Source organism: Limulus polyphemus, unplaced genomic scaffold (assembly GCF_000517525.1).
Source record: "Limulus polyphemus unplaced genomic scaffold, Limulus_polyphemus-2.1.2 Scaffold320, whole genome shotgun sequence".
Taxonomy (NCBI): domain Eukaryota; kingdom Metazoa; phylum Arthropoda; class Merostomata; order Xiphosura; family Limulidae; genus Limulus; species Limulus polyphemus.
Window position 1 is genome coordinate 236,227 of NW_013665930.1, and position 15,629 is coordinate 251,855.

A 15,629-nucleotide genomic window follows, 5' to 3' on the forward strand; every position below is an offset into this window, starting at 1 on the left:
TGAGTGGCTTATGTAAAAGATTATAGAACACTTTCCAGAGTCCATGTAGCGTAAGTTCATCAACAAATCTTTTGTGGATGCTATTAGGATAGTAACCATGCAAGTATATAGCAAGATCATCACAAAAAAAAATTTTTGAAGTTGTATTTCTATATATATGTGTCAGAAGATTATATAACACTTCTACAATTTGGATGTCTTAGTTGATGTATTTATTATTCAATAAGAAGTTTCATATTTCCATTGGGGGTAGAGTGAGACAGTGTGAAGTCAATTAAGTATCAGTCATGAAAAAGTTGCTATTATAATTAAGTTCAAAAATGTATTAAAGTGTTAAGTTGAATAATTCTGCTCTACCCAAATCTACCTAACAGTGGTACAGAGTGGCTTCACATTTTCTTAAATAAACAACATTAGTCCACATAGTCATTGAACACAATTTTATATATCATCATCAGGATCACAGAAAGAACAATTATAACAATCCCAAAATGTTATATGACTAAATATTAGAACAATGTTCTTGTTTTTTAAATTGCAATTAATAAAACTTATTTTATTCAGGCTTAACTTACTTAACCTCACTTTATGTAAGATTGTGAAGAAAACTTGTACAACTAATAAAAAACAAAACGTGTGAATTTTAAACATCTTTCACTTATAAAATCTCCTTGCAAGGAAATCTAGAAACTCTCATAATGTGTTAGTTATGGAGCCTTTTATGAGCAAATATTCTGGCCATTGTATCAGTAGTTATATATAAATGAAATGACACTATCATTCAAAAATATTCATCTCCTTCTTTCAGCAAACACTTTATTTTTACTTATTTATTAATACAAAGTGAACATTCAGAAATTATTTGGCCTTTTTCCAATGAAGGAAGAATTTGTAATACTGGATTAAATTATTTCACGGCTGTCTATTACATAATATGGTAACTGCACTCTATGATGAGTCACTTAAAATGGTAAATATGCTGTTCTGGTACTGGTCTTATTTGAAAATATACTTTTTTTTCATGGTAATATTTTCACACTTACAACCAAAAAAGGTAAATTTGAAAGTTCCTTATTTGACATTTTATGTTGAAAAAGACCATTCCAACAAAGGTTTATTAAGAAACTTTCCACATGCAAAAACCAGTAATGGTACATCTGCTGTACTCAGTGTAATCTCACAAATTAACAGTCCTCAAATGCTAGCATTTTAAAAAACAAATTTAACATTTTAAAATAATTGATTTATTTTACAAAAAATTCAAAGTCATGTAATAATTCTGGGACACTAGGAATATTTTAAAATTGCATACATATATACAACAAAGCTGTAAATACTATGCAAAGAACTGAAAATCTATATTATGTTCTCACAAAATGTTGCAGTACTGCAATAAACTTTCTTATAAATATTTTTAAAACATTTCATGGTTGTTTTTAAAGGCATAACTTCACAAGCTTTGAATAAAAGTAATACCAAATGAACAGTGATTTTGATTTAAAACAACTTACTGCAATAGAGAATTTAATCTGGTGTCATTATTTGTACAATTAAACAATTTACAATGTTACATTTTTAATCTACTATGTATCATGTTTGTTTTTTCCAGTATAAACATTCTTGGTATACATGTTCCCTCAAAATGTTGACAGAGAATGGAGTAGAATGTGTTATAAATAATATTGTATGTAAAATTATTGTATAAATCTGGTAAAAATATGCATCCCCCCCCAAATTGAATAGTGTTTTTATGGATGCCACAAATAGTTATTTAAAACTTGTTGAAACTTATTACTTCAAAATGATATTAATTTCCCCTTTTTATTTCAATGACTTTTGAAATAGATTTTTTGACAATATTTTCAATGTTAGCAACTTCACCAAAATTTGCCCATGGACACAACATTAAAAGGGAAAACCAACTCACACTAGATCGTGAAAGAAGTTTTAATTGTGTGTCTTGCAGCACTTACGAAATTCACTGAAAGGTAACATACTTGGTCTTCCAAACAAACCATATCAAGTTTTAATAAAACTTACATAGGCAGACTAAACAACCAAGTTATGTTCTAAATATTTTCATACATAGTCTAGCTTCAACAGGTAATAATAATAATGATAAATAAAAAAAATAGTCATTATACATGGATTAACTTGTAAAGTGAATCAGTATGTCTCAGAAAACAGGTTGGACCATGAGGTGCATAAAACCATTACAGAACAGAGAAAATGTGGAGCACAGAAGGAAGTGGTTGTTTATGGTAAAAAGCAGACAATACAATGCTTGTGAACGACAAAGAAATCGTCATCAGGGAACATTATAAATCAGAATGAGCTAGGTAGAGAACTAATACAGAAAATGAAAATCATCACTAAACAGACGCAAGATAGAATGTGCAGGACATAGTAAAAAATATCAACAGTTGAACAATTACATTAAGTGGGCAAGGAAGAAGTGGAGGAATGATGGCTAATAGAATAATTATGAAAAGAGGATAATGGTTATTAATGAAGTATTTTATAAAAGTTACACTACTGAAATCAAAAAAAGAAGCTTAAAAATTTCCCTGTAAACTCCAGTTACACAATCACCATGGGTGGGCTATCACATGCAAGGTACATTTAAGAAACTACACAGTCACTGCTATACTTATCACAAAAATGAATGTAACTCTTACCTGATGATGACAGTACTATGGGCCAAAATGTTGTAATTATTAAAATAATAACTTGCCTAGTGTAAATATTTTTTAATACAATAATAGTAAAAGTACGATCTTAAGCCTTTCAAAACATGTTGCCAACATAATCAAGACTTGGTAACTGTATATATGGTTACTTTCGTGTTCTTTTTTTTTTTTATTACAAGATATAAAATTGTGGATATTTTACAACAATTTTTCACTTCACAGTGTTTTACTCAACCAAGCATAATTCTTATGCTTTTAGTAACATAATAGCATACTAGTAACATTAAAGACACAACAGTTATGTTTGGTTAAGCACAAATTTTGTAAACATCTTTCAAGAACTTGAGTTTGCATGATGGTGGACTCTGTTGTAGTACAAGAGTTTTAACTTAAATGATAAGAGTTCAGTAATAAAATTGTTACTAACTCCACACATTACTCTAAGAACTAAATGCATTTAACTAATAAATAACACAAAGATGTTCATTATATACACAACCAACCAAATACAGTAAAATTTTAGAGACCCGAGTGTTCTTTACAGGACATAAGATCCACCCCCCAACCCTGCTAAGCCAGGCTGTCTAAAGTATTACTATCTTAAATGTTTTACTACACGGTGAGGCATACTGATACTGAAAATCTCAGAACATAAAAGGTACACATATAAATATACTATAGATGAAGTCACTTTTATACATTAAAAAAAAATAAAAACTTAAAGTATATCCTAACTAAGAGGGAACATGTTACTTTAGAACCACATTTCTATTTTGTTACTACATTTGTCTATATGAATAATCAGACAGCACCAAGTATACAAAAGTAGTTTTGAAATATTCTTCTTATACTAAAATTGTGCTGCATGTACAATTTGGTTCATGATTTCAAAACAAGGGGCGGTTTAAAATACACAAGTTATGATTATGATAATTTATTAAATAGTTAGCTGCAATGATACCTACTGAACACAATCCTCATTTTCATTGCAAATATGAATGAAATAAAAGTCCTTTTTTCACATTATACACAAGAAAATAATCTTCCAAACTAGTTCCTAAACAACTGAACATGCTAACAATTTAAACTTGTGTAAAAAAAATAATATATATATATATATATATATATATCAAGTTTTTAAATTTTTCTAGTACAATAATTTAATACATACCCAATATGTGCACTGTTGCCTCTAGATATAAGTTTGCTCATTAATAAATCTTTCTGTATGTAACACCAATAGTTTAAAGGGAGCCTTCACAAACACTAATGACCCCTTAACTGAGCATCTTAAGTTTGCTGTAATCTTAATTATAATAATGGGAATCACTTCTGATAAAGAGAAAAACAAGAATGAAGTAAACAATTCTTGTAAAATTCTGTTCTTTCCAAGATGGTGATTTAGCTATTGAACTGTTGACTCTATAAGCAAGGGCAGAACAGGAGAATCTCTGTGTTGCACTCAAGTATGATTACCCAATATAAACTTCTTACCCTATTTAAGAAGTTCTCCGAGAACAATAAAGACAACATTTCATAAAAAACAAAAGATCCATGATTGGTACTCAAACATCATTGAGTTAGTTCACAAGTGTCCCTCATAAAATGACAGAAACCATTTGGGAGGCAACATTATTTCATACTAAGAGAAAACATGTTTTCTTTCACTTTTAGTAATCGAACATCATTTGGAGAGTTTTCTGGCAACAAATGCGAGAAGGACCTTCATAAAATGATGAAGCAAGAACAATAGAATTCATAAAACAAATTGAGATTGTGCAGGTGACAAAGTATCAGCAGGATTAGGGCCAACTAGCTTACTAGTAAAAGAAGGATTTTTTTTGCACTGTTAAAACAAACTTGACCTTTGTCAGAATAAAACTGTTCTTCTTGACACTTAAAGTTATCAAAAGACTACTTAACCAAACATTAAGATTATCATGCATTTAAAGATTTTAGTACTTTCAAAAATTTCCAATGAAAATTTGAAATTTAAGCAATGCAAGGAAAGTAGAAAACTAAATATCATTATGAATTGTAACACAAATGTCACTACTAACTAGACTTAAGAGTTAAAGAAACAAGATCAAGCTCATTTCAATAGGTCTGAGAAGGATAAAACAAAACATCAGAAACATGATATTGAGCAAAAGTTAGCTACAAGAATAACCAATATGAAGCATAGTCTCTGTGATTCAGTAAAGTAAAAAGAAGGGACAATATGATACTAAAAAGTTCCAAAACCATAGTTACACATTAAAACATTTACTTTTTGTCTAAGTATTTAGGGTTGTCTATTTGGAATAGTCAGGAAAAATTTGCTAAATGTTGCTAGTTTGACTAGCATCAGACAAAAGTTCAATCAAATGTAAAAGCTGTAAACCTACTAAAACTTAATTATTTAATACTTATCATTGGCTTAAAGGATATGTAGTATATTTCACATTATAATTCAATACCTAACTAGTTCGATGATGCTACCTAAGCTGCGTAGTGGTTAGAGGTTGCAAGTAAACAGGTTAAATGTTTTTAGCAAACTGAATAAGCCAACAGTGGTTGTATTATAAAGGTGTTAACTGCATCAAGACATCTTAACCTTATTTTTAATTTCAAAATTTTAAACTAGATTTCCAAATAAATGGAAAAAAAACAACTAAGATTGAACAGTATTACAGCTTCCACACAGCTATTGTTAATGCAACTTAAACATTTAATTATTCAATATAAAAAGAAAGGCTTCACCATAAAAATAGCATTAAAATTGCATTTATAAATGAATGAAATATAATTGTAAGCTTTTATTTGTAACTCAAAGCTTAACAGTTGCCAAAATGGTATTTACTAATAGAATATACATTCAATAAATGACAGTTTTAATTCTTTCAGCCTTTTTTCCTTAACAAATTAAATTAAATTTCAATTTTCAAAACAAAACAAAATAAAGAACAAAGTTTTCTTTTTGACCACAATATATTAAAGTTTGTTTTACCAGCTTCAAAAGTGAGGGAGGTAAAAGCGTCTGTTCAATAATAAACTTATAACTTCCTAAAAAATAATTTATTTTATTGTTCACTTCTTCTTGTCAGGTCCTGACTTTCCATAACAACTGTCTAAGATGAGTCCTAATAAACAAAAAAAAAAAATTGTGCATTTCAGTTTTTATTTTGAATGGAAGAAACAACTCTAGCATATGTCAATCAAATTTCTTTCTCTCTTATTTAATGACAGCGTTTTCATACATACAGTTGGTACATAATGAAAATTATAAGCTTCCAAACGAAGTAGTCCGATTTTGATTATTTCCACAGATATTAGAGCTGGGTAATTAGTGGTATTTGCTAACTGATTGATCAAGTAGTACATGCCCCTAGTGCTGTATCTATAACTATGCAGCTACTCAAACACTTTGTAACTAACCAAGGGAAATGAATAACCAATTTCATTTATTAAGCAAACAAGTACTTATTCTAATTTTTATGTCTGACTGCTCGAAGAATATCAAAAAATACTAGGTTTTTACTTAGTCTAACATCAAGTTATTCTGTAAAATAAAACTTTTGATAGTTATAAAGTTACCTTACAAAATTTGAAAATCATTAGGGAATGAATAAGAATAAAAACTAAAAAAATTATTCATAAAATATATTGTGTTAACAAGTATCAATGTTTAACTTTTTTACACTAGCTTCAGTAATGTTTCATTTTCACAATGATAGTACAATACTATTTAAGGTTTTGAAAGTTGTCTGTGTAAAACCAAATTTTCAGTATTTTTTTTATATGAAAGACTTCCACTAGAATATTAGTATAGCATATTGGATAAACCATTGTTGACTATATGGTTCTAAAATAAACTAAACAAGTCAAAAAGTTAGAATAACAACACATTCTGTAAATAATTAGCTCAATGAGGTTATAATTCTGTTATTTCAAAGCTTATATCTTTATTTCTAGTAATGTGGTCAATATGGAACAATAACAGAAACAAACATTAAAATATTTTAATTAAAATTAAAAAGTTATAATTATCTATAATCATATTTAGAAAAAAGTATAGAAGAACCAGTAAACAGCATGACTTTCTTTCAAAACTAAAAAAATCATTACTTAGTCACACCACTTACATTTCCACTTGGAAATAGCCATCACATGAATGTCAACATTTGATGACATTCATGTTGCTGTATTAGTTTAGAACTAATCATTTATTGGCTGAGGCCTTAGCTGGATTGCTATAGACTTCAGATGTGTTGATTTAAAAAAAACCTCAAAAGCTTTTATAGTAATCAACAGCCCAAAAAAAAAAAAAAATAGAAGGGAGTTCAGACCTCTCTTGATATGCACCTATTTATACAACATAAACAAATGGATAGTCTCAACCCCCTAGATCCATTCTTGCTTATACAACATTAAAGAATATAGTTATCCAATTTAAGTTAGAAACATAACACAAGGTGAAACAAAATAGTTAATTTACACTTTTCACAAACAAGTAAAATTACTATGAATTCCAGAGAATCTTACAAGTTGTTTTATTTGCCCAACATTTCAGATTTATGCCTTCATCTTACAATTAATTACCATTAACTCTCCAGCTACTTCAGTGTTAAATAAAGTGCAAGTCAAAGAGTTCATTAAAACAACCATATGCTCCTGATGAAGGCATAAAGCCAAAATTTTAAGCAATTAAAAACTTTTAAAATTCTCAGGAGTTCACAGTCATATTTATATGTAATTATGTGTACTAAGCTCCAGTTAGTGGTTTACATTTTCACTTAAGTATCCAGAGTTAGCAGTGGATGCTGCTAGCCTTATCAGCAGTTTAAAATTAATCTCAGTGATAAATATCCTTAGTAGATTAAGAATAACAAAAGGTAGGGCAAGGAGCTTTAGCAGCAATGGAACTCAAACTTGAGGCTCTCAAATCACATGGCACCTAATCTGCAGTTGAAAAAAATTAAAACTAACAGATGGAGGGATAATATTTAAAATTTCTTGTACAGAATCACAGCAGAATTCTGTAGAGAAAGAAACTCCTTGTGGATAAAAGTTTGATAAAATATCTTGGTACATAAGAAACAAAAAGTATCTGCAATTGACTGAGTCTTTAATGTGATGAACAGAATATTTGATTACTTTATATATAACTTCTAGAAACCATGGACCCCATTAGGGACTTCTGTTGGCCCCCACACTTTTAGGCTGATGTGCCATGTCCCTCAATTTGCTCATTAAAGATTGGTTACTCTGATATTATTTTGGGTGTGGCTCCAGGGGCTAGACACTTGTGTATTATGACTTTATTCAAGCTTATTGGTATTCTATACCAGAGTATAACACAAGTAGGTAACAAACATTAAGTAACTAAGTTCTGTTTAATTAGCTTCACTTACTATTTTTACCTGATGGTTGGAAAATTTACAACCCAGATCCATACCATAACTGTTCTAATAGATTTTCTAAAAAGTACTGACTTATTTTTACAATAAACTGCTGAAGATAGATCATGTATAATTCTAAACATCCAGAATATACAACTATTGTATTTGTTTATTGTTCCATTGACAAGATTCCACTTATTATAGTAGTATGTTATACAGTTACATTATTTCGGTTTTTAATAGCAACAAGTGCATATTGCAGTGGTATTTCTTCTGAAAAAATGTAATATTTTCTCATGAACATACATTTATTCTTTCCCAATCCAGTTTTTTTTGGTTTTTTTTAATACAGACTATCAAGATGAATATAACCAAAGTTATATCACTATAATAAATAATTTAGAATGCTCTAACAGAATAAAGAAGCTGAAAAAAATTAACATCTGTGACTAGTTGGTTGGTTGTTTGACAGTTTTTGGCACAGAGCAACTACATTATCTGCACCAAACAACCAGTAAAAAAGCTGCAACTAAAATATAATAAAATGTAAAAAAGAAAAGTTAACAATGAAACAAGGCCCCAAAAGCAAAGTAAAACATTCAAATAGATAAAAAACAACAACAATGGCCTATAAAAAAATTATAATTATTCAACATCAGGGTTAAAATGGTGCCACTGCTCACACTCGTAATGATGGCACGAAAATAAAATGTGGACAATTGTGACTTGAGTGTCACAAAGGCCACACATTGGCAGATCAGTCCCAACTAAAAGAAAACAACGTGTGAAAAAACTATGGCCTACACAAGACAACTTCCTCAGATCCTTTACAGAAACTAGACAGCCAAAGAACAACCATAGGTTTGATCTCGAATAGCTTGTGATGAATTTTCTCACCCCAAATCGACTGCCAAATGGCTTGAAACCAGGTCCTGATCATAGAACCATAGTCCATATACGGGACAAGCACAGCTGTGACAATGCCAAAGAAGATGTTTGGTTTTAGAGTTCTTCTTCATTAATAACTAAATATAAGCTTGTTACATATTTGGTTTTAAAGTTCTTCTTCAGTAATGACTAAATATGAAATTGTTACATGTTTAACTTTGAGAAGGTACAATTAAAGCATTATTCAGCAATATTAAAAAACTTTTAGGCTCTAGCATCAATGAGTTGCCTTCAGACATAGTGAATTCAGTAAGGGATTTAAGGGGAAGGCCTGATAAATATTTGAATGATTAAAAAATAACTCACTCACCCCTTAAGTTTAGTTTAGTGAATGGAATAGCCTACATGCACCAACAAGTCCCTTGTCATCCTTAAATCTTACAAGTATTAGGAAAAACTTTATTGCTAAATAAAGCTATGTAGGGCTGGCTATTGAACTTGAAAAAAGGAACCAAGCAAGATAGGAATGAAAGTGGACATTTCAGTTGATCCAGCTAATGATCACATAGCAGACTAAGTCGTCTTGACATTACAGGAGAATGAAATCCCAACATTAGTGGCTTCTCCACTTTATCTAACAAAAGCTTGGTGTGTGAATAGAATCTCAGCTTTCATCATTATACCTTTCCTTTAATTAGCTTTAGAATACTACTTTTATGACTATCTTACAATAGAGTAACATTTTACGATTGTAAATTCTGGTTCTCTTTGTTTTGTCAGTAAGGAAGTCAGCAAAGTAGGGATTTTATTCCCAAAGTAAAGTCAAGACGGCTTAGTCCGCTATGTGATCATTAGTTGGATCAAGTGATATGTCCACTTCCATCTCTATCTTGTTTGGTTCCTTTATTCATGTTCAGTAGCCAGCCCTACACAACTTTTTTTTTTATTTAGTGAATTTTTTTTTTCCTAATACTTTTTTTTTCAATAAGATGGCTTACATGGGTTATTGAATGTATTCTAAAGCTTTATACATTTTGTACAGAATAGTAGTAAAATAAGTAGTTAAAAATTGCGAAGACTGTTTTGCTCTATCAAATGATAAAATTAGTTACTGTTAGAACTAGGTAGGCCCTAGGTCTGTTGAAGAAAGATGATGATGAACGAAAATAAGAAATCTCAGTTTTGGCTATTTGCCTGTTTTTGATTTTGGGATACTTTGGACAGCTGAAAAGAAGCATATACAAAGGAGATAGAGTGACTATGCCAGGTAGCTCTTCATGTCTAGTTTCTAATGACATGTATGAGCACTGATTTTTTTTTTGTTTACTCCTTCACTTCATACATAATATAGGGGTTGGCTCTCTAAAGACACCGACTGTATAATTCACAAAGCTGAAAATGGATTCTACATGTTACAGTCATCTGATGCTCATCTATTAATGGCTGATAATTCCTGTTTTACCCTGTACTTAAGCTTTTTAAAGAAACACCAAGTTTCTGTAAGAAAGTTAACTTCAAGGTGTAATAGCGTTGTTTACACTAGAATTATGATTTTTTTTTTAATTTTGCATATAATAATAATAAAACAGGTAGTCAAAGATTGTTGTTTGACATAAATGTACTTCAATATCTTTTTTAAATCTCCACAGATAACAATAATAATTCTAATTTTAAAATTTGATAAGCAACTAGAAAGGATGATTAAAATTGAATTGGGATGCTTACCGGGCTTCTTGGTCAACTCATTGCCAGTACCAAAAACTTTGCTTTCCAAACAGTGTTTTTTTTTGGTTTAATAATGTTTGGTTTAATAATGAAAACATTTTTCGATTTAAAAGAAAAAAAAACAATTTTTTTTGTAAGATTAATATACATAGAAAAGTTTTCTTTTAAAACCTTACTTACACAAACAGAGTAGTTTGAGTGTAGTAATGATTTCTGTGAGAAATAAAAAATTATATTTATATTAAACTTATTTAACTGCTAATGTTAAGTTTCATGGGGCCTTGCATAGTTGTTTTAAACATATAAATAACTATTTCCAATTTATAGAATGAGAATGAATAATAAATTTTACTCAAAACTGAGTCTGATATTAAAAAGTTAAAGTTCTGTTTATTTGTCAGGCAAAAAAGATACACAAACAGTCATCTGTGCTGTACTCACTACAGCTATCAAATCCTGGGTTTTATCATCACAAGCTTCAGACTTACCACTGAGCCACTAGGGGAGAAGTAATCAAAACTTCTCTTAGAGCTTTTGAGTTAAAAAGAATAATAAAAATAAAGATGATCATAGTAAAGATTTATGCTATGACAATTATGGATAGTTTGTCCTTTGTGAACACCTAGCTTAGCCTTAAGTCAATTTTCTACTGGTCTTACAAGACACATAATGAAATAAACCTAAAATAATATGCAAGTTGTAAGGAAGGCTTTAAATAAGGTCAACTCGCATGCAGCACTTTTCAGCTACAATTAATAATTGATTAGATTACCTGAAAAGACTAGAGCTGATCCTATCCACTGTCGATTGGAAAGTGTATTTCCAAAAATAATTACTGATCCAAGAACAGTAAAAAACTTTCTAGTGGTAGTTATGATAGAACAGGAAAGAGGTCCAAATTCACTAACTGTCAAGAAGATAAACATCTGTGAAGAAATAAATGAAAAGTATATTTTAAAAAAGCAGCCATTCTTTTAATTCTTTGAATATTGCAAAGTGTTTATTATGACTGCTGTTTACTAGATAACAATGAACTTATAATTAACTTTGCTTGCTTTTGTATGTTCTTTTTAGCAAGAGTCCTGTCATGTACGATGAAACAGCTTGCAGTTAAAAATTATGATAAAGTTTATCTGTCAGTCAGATTTTCTGGACCACCTCCTATAGAATCCATCTGTGATTACACATTTTTAACTTGTAGTCATCCATTGGTGGTACAAAATACAAGACATTTTCTAAACACTAGCATTAAAAATGTTTAGTTCTTTTTACATAATATAACATAATAGTCAAACAATAATGTCACCATGGAATTTTTAATTTTTGTGAAACTTGAGTTTTATTCAGAAATATACATCTTTAACTTCTTTTGTACATTTATGATAAATTATTTGATTATATTTGAAATACAAATGTTTCTATTAAGAAAAATATTTTAAATAATCTCATTTGTCCTTCCTGTTAGATATTTTCTTGTATATGTTTTTGAACATGAGATTGTCCCTCAAAGAAAATATAAAATATCATTATTTCGGCTGCAAAGAACCTAACTCAGTTATTTCAGCAAGGCAAGATGAAACATTTACAGGTTCTAAAAATATAAACATCATGCGATAGCAAAGAAATATTCTACAAACATTTGTTTCCATAATTGAATAGAGTTGTTTCCAATTTGATTGGATATTTTTGCAGTTCTAGTAACATTTGGAGCACTGACACCATTTCCAAACGGCTTCTGTCAGTAGTTTATTCCACAAATTCCACATGTCCCTTGAGTTATTTTAGTTTTACTTGAGCTCAAACATTCTGATAGTATTTGGCAAGTAGAATAGGAGGGGAAATATAATAGAGTAGAAAACAGCTGCTGTATATAAAAGCCAGGTGTGTTAAAAAAATTCATTTGTCCAACAAGTAATTGTTCTTTAAAGTTCTACAATCTTGGCATTTTTCCAAACATTTAGAAGTATTTTAGCCATTCAACATAAACTTGCAATTGTTATGAGCACACATTTTCATAAGATCTAGTAAAGAACACATCTATTTAAAAACCTGTACATCATAAACCTTTGATTATTAGGCTTCATCTTTAGTGAAACCAGTATCCTGTACCCTATTTTAGCTTACCTTAAATCACAATTCGTTGCCCATAATTTAAGGTTTATTTTGTTTGGTCTGTTTATTTATAATATAATAATAAAAAAAAGATCGTCATTTTCTGCAAAATAAAATACAAGTTATTCAATAGAAACCGACTTATATCAACCATCTGTTTTATTATGAGTGCTGAATGTTACCTGTTTTATTAAAGCCTTAATTTTTTTCAGGGAAACTTAGGATTAACATATTCTATAATTTTATTATATAAAGATTACCATATAATTAACTTCATCCCCGAGGCATAAACACACTATTTAGCTAGCAAATTTATCTTTCAAAATTTTTCAATAGAACCAGCTCTCACCTGTCCTAAAGCACTTGTAATGGAAAACATTAAGATGTTGTAAATGATATAAGGATAATTTTGTACAAATACCAAAAACTTCCACACTTCTCCAGTCAATAAAAGAGCTGAAAAATAGAACATCTGATTAACACAACATAAACAAGTCAACACTTCCATGTTTCTTTTTAACACTTTTAAAAGAAAACTGTATTTACTTTAGCCTTTAAAATCACAATGATGCATGAATATCACAGGCCTTTAAAGACAGAGATAATAATAATAAGAGACAAAATAAAATAATGCTGCACTTAAAAAATGTGCTAAAAGAAATTATTTCAAGTGTGTGTGTGTGTGTAAAGAAAACCTACTTCTTATAACTACTTTTTCACTCTATCAACTAACTTTTGAATGATTCTGCCTATAAAAAGTTGTAATGCCACCTATAAGGTAGAAATATTTGTGTGATTAAATTTATAGGCATCTTTGGAATAAACTAGATCACAAGCTCTGAGGGATAATATTCGTAAGACATAACAAACAATTCAGTATTCTATATATACATGTATACATCTTATAAAAAAGACAGTCAAAATAATTGTTGTCCAAAATATTACGAGGCCATATTTTTCTTTTTTTTCATACATACAATGACAATTTTGAAAAAGAAATGTGTTATTTTCAGACTGAAGCTAAACAAGCAAAGATCAAAGACAAATCACCTTGTTGTCTGTAATTACAAGGTTATAAAACTTACCTACTCCAAGGTAACATGTAGACCAGATATTCATCATTAACATCATGTGACCTGATTTAGACTGGTGCTCGGAGCGCATCCTTTCTTGAATTGCACCAGTGAACCCATCCATAGAGAGGGAAACAAGCTATCAAACCAGTTAAACAAGAACAGAAATATGTATAATGCAGAATGTAAAAGAAAATAAAAAATTGCAACAAAAACCATTAGCCATTATAAAATTAACTAATCAATGCAGACATGCATAATTATACAACAAATTGCTACATATTTTCATTGATAAAATATAAGCAACAGTAAAACAAAATAAACTAGAGGGGCACCCGGCACTGATCATATTCAGCTCTCAAAAAATTCGAAAATGTGTCTGTATGTCCGTCATTATCAATGAACACAGATCATAATTGGCAGTAGAGTGAGGAATAATATTCTACAGATGTCCACCAAGTTTTATCAAAATCCAATAATTTTTGACTGAGTTATAGAGCAAAAATAATGTGAAAAATTGGTCCTCATGTTAACAGATATGGTTTTGTTTTTCGTGACCTTGCTGTAACCTTAACCCTTTGAAAAACTATTCACTTCTAAGTTGGGTCATAGTCCAAAATGTATACCAACTTTCATTCAAGTTCATTCAGCTGTTTGAGAAACCTTGGTGACAAACATACACATGCACACAGGGATGAAAACAACATCCGTCCACCTTTGTTGGTGGTGGTTAAGATTACATATATCTAATAACACTAATATACCTTAAGTTTTTTGATTTTTTGCATTAGTTTAAATCATTATATCAAGGAAAGAACAGATTTTTTTTTTGTTTTCATATTTTCATCATAAGTAATTTACAAGTGCAGTTTTACAGTGAACTATAACTTACCAGTAAAAGTTCTCCCATGCCAATCAATGACCCTGACTGTGTGTCAGAAGCAGCTTTGTTGTCCTTGTACATGAACAGACAAACACCAGTCACAATCAACAACACAAACAAGTACTTTAAAAGTGTATAACTTTTACGTCCAATTAAAACACCGAGAATCATAACTGGTATTGGTTTACAAGACTTCCCCACAACCTGAAAATGAAAGAAAGTATTATCTTTATACAGCAAATAATTGAAAATACCTTTATAACTATAGATTTTATTTATTTTTTAATCAGATGATATTGAGAAGCAATATTCCACTATTTAAATAAAATATGAAAGCACTATTTATAAGTCTGGCAAGTGATTTGCTAACTCAGCCTCCACACAAAGCATCAACAGTGTATTTTTTTTTTTCGATCCCTGGGACTGACCTCGTAACCATTTTGTGCTTGTTATAGTTTTCATGCTTTAACTTTTAAATCAGTAGGCAAATGTTAACAAAATTTGGCAGTTTTTCAGTAAACATTACAATGCTTTCATATGCAAAATATATAATTTTTTTTATTAAGTCTTAAGGTTTGTAAATCAACATTTCTCTCATGCCCTTTTTTCTTTTCACATCTTGCCTATCTATCATGTAAAGTAATTTTTATTTTAACATTAAAAATACTTTTATGAATCAGAAAATTTTGAAATTTCAGTTATCAAACATTTCTTAAGAAAAAACTTTATATTCTATCTGTTATTTTCAGTAATTAATCTCTGTATGGGTTCGGTAAATTTGACCGATCTAGCAACCACCATAAAAATTAGGAAATAGACATAAATTATGCCTCTTTCATTCTAGAATGAACACAAATTATAACATGAAAACATAAAA

General features: G+C 29.8%; 1 protein-coding gene across 2 annotated transcripts in view; it reads right to left on the reverse strand.

Moving 5' to 3' along the window:
- Window positions 1–788: 788 nt before the first annotated feature.
- Window positions 789–15,629, reverse strand: part of LOC106457349 (solute carrier family 35 member B1-like) — a 26,784-nt gene continuing 11,943 nt past the window's right edge. For both annotated transcript variants that reach the window (XM_022383246.1, XM_013916752.2), the window contains exons 4-8: window positions 14,762–14,956; window positions 13,882–14,008; window positions 13,146–13,252; window positions 11,457–11,610; window positions 789–5,812 (exon numbers count right to left, since the gene is read on the reverse strand). In XM_022383246.1, coding sequence (XP_022238954.1) covers window positions 5,760–5,812; window positions 11,457–11,610; window positions 13,146–13,252; window positions 13,882–14,008; window positions 14,762–14,956 — 636 coding nt within the window. In that variant the 3' untranslated portion in view covers window positions 789–5,759. The remainder of the gene's footprint in view (window positions 5,813–11,456; window positions 11,611–13,145; window positions 13,253–13,881; window positions 14,009–14,761; window positions 14,957–15,629) is intronic.